This window comes from Hipposideros armiger, unplaced genomic scaffold (genome assembly GCF_001890085.2).
Source record: "Hipposideros armiger isolate ML-2016 unplaced genomic scaffold, ASM189008v1 scaffold_140, whole genome shotgun sequence".
NCBI classification, from domain to species: domain Eukaryota; kingdom Metazoa; phylum Chordata; class Mammalia; order Chiroptera; family Hipposideridae; genus Hipposideros; species Hipposideros armiger.
The window spans coordinates 3,015,060-3,022,671 of record NW_017731490.1 but is presented as its reverse complement, the minus strand read 5'-3'; the positions used below and the strand labels follow the sequence as shown (position 1 = coordinate 3,022,671).

General features: G+C 44.4%; 1 protein-coding gene across 1 annotated transcript in view; it reads right to left on the bottom strand.

The window, feature by feature from the left end:
• Window positions 1-2,664: 2,664 nt before the first annotated feature.
• LOC109386838 (diacylglycerol kinase eta-like) overlaps window positions 2,665-7,612 on the bottom strand; it is a 92,626-nt gene continuing 87,678 nt past the window's right edge. The window contains exon 4 of the mRNA XM_019650365.1: window positions 2,665-2,733. Within this exon, the coding sequence (XP_019505910.1) occupies window positions 2,665-2,733 (69 nt within the window). The remainder of the gene's footprint in view (window positions 2,734-7,612) is intronic.

Sequence of the window (7,612 nt, the reverse complement as noted above, 5' to 3'; positions counted from 1 at the left end):
CCCTTTTGCCATATAAAGTGACAGTCACGGGTTACAGGGATCAGGTAAGACGTGACCATCACTGACAGCCTACTACACCCAGAAAATAAACCAAGACAGAATGGTAACTTTTGATATTGTATTAATAGTAAAGAACTGGCAAGTCAATGACATGTGAAATCTAGTTTCTTATTATAGTCATCATTTCAATTAAGACGCATAGATGCAAACAAGTTTTCTTCAAAGGAACTAGTAAGTTCATTAAAAACAGGACACTTCGGGGGCTCTAACGTTCATGAACAGAAGGATTACTCCTGCGCATCTTACATTTTCACAGTGCTTTGCCGTCAGTACGGTCACATGTATTATCTCATTTATCTCCCATGCAGCTGGCCTGCACGATAGGTACCAAGAAATGTACCTTGTTTAAAACTGCAAACTTGGTAAGGAGAAGAACTAGAGGGGTCAGTCAGATCTTCTAGCTTCACTTCACCACCTCCCTTCCGTGTTACGCTGGACAAGCTCCCTCATGTGGGCCACAGACCCTGCCTGAAGGGTACCGCGTCTACGGTGCTGTAACTGGACAGGTGTAGCTCTAAGAACTCAACTCAAGCTATCAAAGCAATTACGTCAACAGAAAATAAAAGAGTGGAGATATAGAAAGCACCAGATTAGCAGCAACAAAATATTTCCTGGAAAATTTTTCAAAACAATTAAACTACATAATAATAGCTATAACCGTATCTTATTACTAAAAATACTTGGTTCATGAAAATTGGCTTAAAAAAAAGTTACTGATCAGCACCCTAAGACCAGACCAAAATCAAGGAATACTTAGACTGACAATATAAAGCAAACATATTTCACAGCTACCACAGGTACCGGTAAATCAAAGAACTCAAAACTGAAAGGCATGCCACACAGATCAGCTGCATGATTCCATCTTGTTTGCTTACTGCTTGGAAACTGACATCTTTCTTGAAGAACAGGCGCATGCTGCTTTTTCTCCCCTCAAAAATAATCAGGGCTACTGCGCAGCCATACCGCAATCCTATAAAAACTCGTGCATTCTTTAAAGGTAAGCAAAAAAAAACTAATAATAATAATAATAATAATAATAATAATAATGATTTAATTTACTAACAGGCAGGTCTCTGCAAACCAGGCACCTTTAGATAACAAAATATTGACAAGACACACAATCGTATATAGCACTATACTTGAATATTACACTGTACATGGGAAACTGGGAGGTTTTTTAGTATTAACTGTAATAACAAGGATCGCAGTGATTGCAGGAATTATTTATTAGGCTGTCACATACGCTTCCACTGTAAATTAGCGGTGAGTATTCATTAATGGATACATTAAAAGTTTTGCCTTTCATTTAGTAGTTTCAGACCGTACCAGGGATGGGAACGATGCATTAGCCGCGTTCCCCTGACACAGGCGCTTCTGCTTTATAACCATAAATTGCTTTGTCCAGGGCACGTACACAACGCGAAATTTCAAAACAAAACAATTATCTTCTTTGTACTGGTCACCACAAAACGAAAACATTTCTGAAACCTAATTTTTCCATTACCCCATAATCATACTGAAGGAATAGAGAAGATATTTGGCTATGCTGAAACTTTAAAAGAGCCATGAAAACGATACAAAAAAAGCACTTTGAGCCATTTGAATAGTTTTGAAAGCATCTCTCTCAATTGCCCGCAGACATCACCAGGATATCTTACCACCATTTCAAATTCACAAGGTCTAGTTCACAATGTCTTAATTTCACTCCCCACAAACCTGCTTTTATTGTCATTTCTACCCCTAATTAAAGGCATCATGTATACACCCTTGCTCCCTATTTCAACAGCTGTCCGTTTGCTCCTCTCCCTTCTGCATTCCCTGTGGCCACATCTCTCCAGCTTTCCCACAAGCTCTCATCCGTCCCTTCCCTCCTCTTACAGACGGTCTGGGATGTCCCTTGTCATGGTCTCCAGCAGTGTCCAAATTGGGCTTCCTGCCAAACCCACCAGTCTTGTCAAATGCATCTGATAGGAAGCTTCCAGAAAGAGCTCCGACGTCGCATTTAGAATTTTTCAGAGTAAGTAATACAAATCTGTGATACAAAAATCCAAGATGTATTTAGAATGAAAAGTATGTCTCCTCCTAAGCCTGTCCCCACCTACTGGGGTCTCTTCCTGAGACTTCTGGGTATCTCTGTGCATACACAACAAATATGGGGTCTTTTGAGGCTTAAACACGTGTGTGTGCAAACACACACACGGAGTCACATTTTATACATGCACACTGTTCCACATCTGGCTTTTCCCACTGAATACAATTCGGAGTTCACTCCATGCTGTTTTACGTAGAGCTGATTCGTTCTTTTTCAGGGTCGCATAATATTCCACTGTATGGCGTCTTTCATAATTCACTTCAACCAGATCTCTAACTTTGACATGTGGGCTGTTTCCAATCTTTTGCTAACACAATGTGCAATAAACACCCTTGCCCATAGGCCTCTCTGCACACACTGCCAGTGCACGTCACTAGCCCTGCTCATTCTGGGTGATGTGGGCAGTGAAGTCATCAATGCATCTAAAGACTTGAAAGAACTTTCTTCACAATCTATCCTGTAAAGTGTGTATCTTGATCATACTGTGTTAAACCTCAGGTATTGAAAATCTTTTAGGAGTTTTTCAAGTATTTTTGAAGGCAGTCAGCCAGTCCTTGCTGGTGGGCATACTTCCGCCCGTCCTGAAAAGACATGTGCCCTAAAAGCATTCACATGAACAACACTCTCCTGTACGCACACACACGTCTGCATTCTTACAAAGGTCCCCAAAGTGAGACCGTTCAGCTGCTTTATCCTCACAGCTCTTCTCACATTATGAGCCTAACAAATAGGGCAGCTCTAATAATACTGTTGAGCAACGATGAAAAATGAATTATTGTTAGTGTCCCTTATTGATGGAATTCTGAAAAAGAAATGGGCAAGGTTTGTGGGCAAATCAGACCACAGAGGCCAAACACTCAACCCAATCCTCTTATACACGAGATACCATAAAACATACATACAAACACACGGCACGCAGAATTCTGTCACTCTCCCACTCGGAGACTACTGGCAGGCCTGTGTGATTTCTGGTTACAACCCGAGTAGCTTTCCACTGTCAGATGTGCGTACTAAACAGTGCTGTGCTAAATTATTACACAGCATTAGTGAAGTGTAAAAGCAACCCACTTGCAGACAACAATCCAACCAGCTGATCCGGACACGCCATGTCACTAGGCCATGCCTGGCGTCTGGACTAAGGGAAGACATCGCGCAACATTGCTGGAAAGGGCCTGGTGAAGCTCTGATGTCAAGGACCAGGTCATCGTGCAGCCACACCCACTCAATGACATTGGCTGTTTATCAGCTTCTTGCTGCTAATCTGTTTTTCTCCAAGATTTAAAGACCATCTTCTGCCTTGAGTTTCACAACAGTAGGCACAGCTTACCAGAAGCTTCTGAAAGTATCCTAAGAGAGGTGTACGATCCTTCACAGACCCTGGTCAGCTAACACAACTTGAATGCCAGGACTGTCCCAAAGCCTTCAGATCTGCTACCAGTAGTGAGCCTCATCCCATGACAATGAACAAGGGAGGGAGAAAGGGAGGGAAAGAAGGGAAGTGGGGAAGAGAGGAAGGGAGGGAGGGAGGGAGAGAGGGAGAGAGAGAGAGAGAGGGAGGGAGGACAGCTATCTGGATAGCACTCAACCTATCTGTTATCAATAAAAAGATCTTGCTTTAGACTTCATGTGTCTGCTGCTGACTAGATTGCAATTTGTCTCCCTTAGCTGCAAACCTGCCTTTGCCTTCGTGCACTAAGATTTGGTCTTGGCAAAATTTAAATTGGGTCCAGAGACCACAGAAATGTTTAAGGCAGAAACTACTAAACTGAAAATCTCTTTTTTAACCATCACTGTCTAGTCAGAACAGCAAAACTCTGGGATTTTCTGGTGAGTTTAAGCACCAAGGCTCTCTACTAGTCCCAATTTCTTAGCAGGGCCCCAAAGATCCTGGCTTCCTGAGATTTGGAACATCAGACTTCTTAGAAAGCAAGAGTCCACCATGTAGTCAGCACACAACTCCCAAGATACTGAAACTCCTCAGGGCTCTGTTGCTTCAATCAAATGGCCGCAGGCTGTCAGGCCTTCTTCTGATAGCCAGACATTTATGGTGGGTTTTTAAAAAATATTCTTATTGCTAATAGCTTATTTTCCCATATAGGCCCCTATTCCAGGTTCCTCCATGAGACAGGGTGTCACCTTTTATAGGGTTTGAGGCTTCATTCTGTACCACAAATGGGTTTCAGAAGTCAGAGCTCACCTAAATGGGCTGGGACGAACGGGCCTTGAACTAAGCACTTCAGCCAGGAACAGACCCTAGTGAAGGCCAAGGGACTCCCAGAGCCCCTCTTCAGAAGGGGCATCGGTGGAGCGAGCAGCCAGGCTGGCAGAGGGGACAAGCCTTCTGTGGCTGTCCACACAGCTTAGAAGCCTCTGTGTCACTAAGGGTTGGCGGAACCGGGGCGCTAGTTCAACGCTTGAGCGATTCTTGCCTGTTTTCACGCAGAATCTCTCAGGAGCTCTAGAAGCTCAGTTCCACAAGTCCCACAGCTACATGTGCTGTCTCCAGGATCACGCTCCCAGCCAGAGCATCAGCTCAGGACCAGCTATTCGGAGCTGCGAAAGACCTAGTATGAGAAGCGTATGAGTGAAACGCAGGTTTGTAAGTAGCCCCCACAGGTAGCGACAGCACAGGAGGGTCACTGTTAAGGTCACACCTCCATCCCACAAGGTTAAAACAGGCCAGACTGCACACCTGGACGGCCGTTTCCCAATGGCTACCCACCAGGTGCCTCAGGCTCACGTCCTCCCAGGGAGCCAGCTTCATAAAACACGGAAGTCTAGAGTCAGAGATAAGCGGGTCTACACGGTCGCCATTTGGGCCTCAGAAATCCTGGCACAGGAGGCGGGTGTGTGGAGAAGAGCAGACAAAGCAGGCCCGGGGGTTCTGTCTGTGGGACCCAAATTGGGCTTCCTGCCAAACCCACCAGTCTTGTCAAATGCATCTGATAGGAAGCTTCCAGAAAGAGCTCCGACGTAGCATTTAGAATTTTTCAGGAGTGGTGTGGGCCTCAGGCTCTAAGAGGGCTTGTAACCCCCTCTTCTAACCTGCCATGGGCCCTATGACAGCACAGGCTCCAGTCCCCAATGGGGGGCAGTTCCTTATTTTTGGTGCCCCAAGAATCCTATTCCAGGGCCACAAACTTTAAAGACAGGGACCTATCCATGGAGACTTTAAAAGTGTTCACCAACTCGGTCCTCAAAAGCCACTTCTCATTATCCACCACCACACATCCAGGAGCAAGTACAATGTCTGCTGCCTATCGCAGGCTCTCACTAAATATTTGCTGAATGAATGAATGAATGAATGAATATCTAAGGACAGTCCCAGAAGTGGACGAGAGTGGGGGAGTGGGCTGCTGTGCCACAGCTTCTGTGAGAGAAGAAGTACTAGAAGCAGCAGACTGAAGGTTGCTGGCCACGCCATCCCTGAGTCCTGGTCTTCAGAAAACCAGGACAGGCGAGGGGAATGTGGAAATGCCAAGCAAGCAGCTTACCAGGGCACCCTGTTTGCACCTCCAGGGCATGGTTCTTTAGATGGTGAGCCCGCTCTCCCAAACTACTGATAGTGTCTAATCACACCACCACACACCCTTGGACCAAAGTGATCTACATGCTGAGACTCCCATGGTCTGACTATGCAAACAAGGCCAGGTTTCCAGAGCTCCGGGGTTGCTAGGATACTCAAGCACATGCACACTGGTTCTTGACTGCTTTAGAAGGTCCACCTGAAAGATTAATGGATGGCTACTAGTGAAGGTGGAGACAAACCAAGGCACAGTTCTCTTCTACCCATACGTTACATCCACTCCAAGATTTCAGTCTAGCTACAAAAGGACCAGTGGTTTCTTACCTCCTAGGCTTTGGTCTGAGGAAGTTCAGAATAGCTTTAAGAGGTATTTCTCTGGGTTATACTCTTGGAAAAGATGCGATATCACTAAATGAAAAGATAAATATGATACATCCACAGAAACAATGATATTTCATTTCTAAAAGTCTGGTGACTAAGTTACAGAAAAAAATAATACAAATTTCAAACTTAACTTATAAATTATCAGCTTTCATAGTATAAAGCCATCTAAAGTATACGTCAATTTTAAAAGGCAAAACAGCCACTCCAATTGCATGAATGTGGTATCATTTTAAAATGCTATTAAATATTTTCACCATTTCAAATGTAAAAAAATATGAGCTTTGCCCCTTATCAGGCATCTAGTAATCATGTGGGACTACTGCAACAACGAATGACAAGCAACAGTCATGCTTGTAAGACTTACGTTTGGTATAAAAACAGTCTGGGTCATGAAATAAAGATTTCAACAAGGATACAAATATTTATAGGTACATTACAATCCATTAGAAAACTACTGTCTAAACTAAAACTTGAAATGACACTTTTCTCCCAAAGAAAAATTAGTTTACAAATATCATTCATTTATTCATTCAACCAGGGACATTCCTTCATTCCACAAATATTGATTGTGTTTCCCCTCTGTGCCAAGGCCCCGTCTCAGCCCCTCCCACACACACACCAGGCTAAGATCTCCCTCAGCGTCCCTGCAGGATGGTCACTTAGCTCTTGCTGTAAGGAGACTGTGTTTAAAGTGACCAGCGTGGCACCCAGCCATCTCTAAATCCACTCCTCCCTGCCTAGTCCCACCAAACCTCAAGGGCTGAGAGCCCCGAATTCTGTACAGCTGTGTGGAGCTACAAGCCATCCAACCTTGAGAAACTCATTTCTGCTCTCTGGACCTGAGTCTGCTCTGAGAACTCTCTTCTTGAAGGACCCTTTCGGTTGGTTCACGGGGAATGAGGTGTAGAGTTCCAACAATGGGCAGAGCTGTTACCTCACAAGGGGCCGGGCCGTTCTATCAGGTGACTCGTTATAAAGTGGTCCTTTCCACAGAGCTGAAATTGTCCCTCTGTGAATTCAGTCACAGGTCTTTGTCCTGCACACTGCAGTAACACAAAACCCATCTACCTCCTCTTTTCCATGATAATCCTTCAAATATTAAAAAGACGGGCCACATTTCCCCAAATCTTTAAAATAAAAAGTAACCTTTTAACATCAATCAGTCCCCAGCCCTCTTTATAATATTGGTGACCTCCCTCTGTGAGCTCCTTAATCAACATTCCTATTTCAAATGTAGCGCCCCAAATATGATGTAATAATATTCAAGGTTTTTGGTGGACCAGCCAGTACCACGTAAGACTATGATAATGCAACATGAGACTGTGACTGACAGCGCGGAAAAGACAACTGAACATGTAAAAACCAGTGAGAGAAAAACTATTTGAACCATACTCATTTAAAACTCCCCAAGAAAGCCGGCCAGCAGAGTGGCGCGATGGTTAAGAACTGGCTTGAGACACCAGAGGGCCCCAGTTCGGATCCCACATGAGGGCCAGTGACACTGCCCTCTACAGCTAAGATGCTGAACAACAGCTCAACCTGGAGCTGGG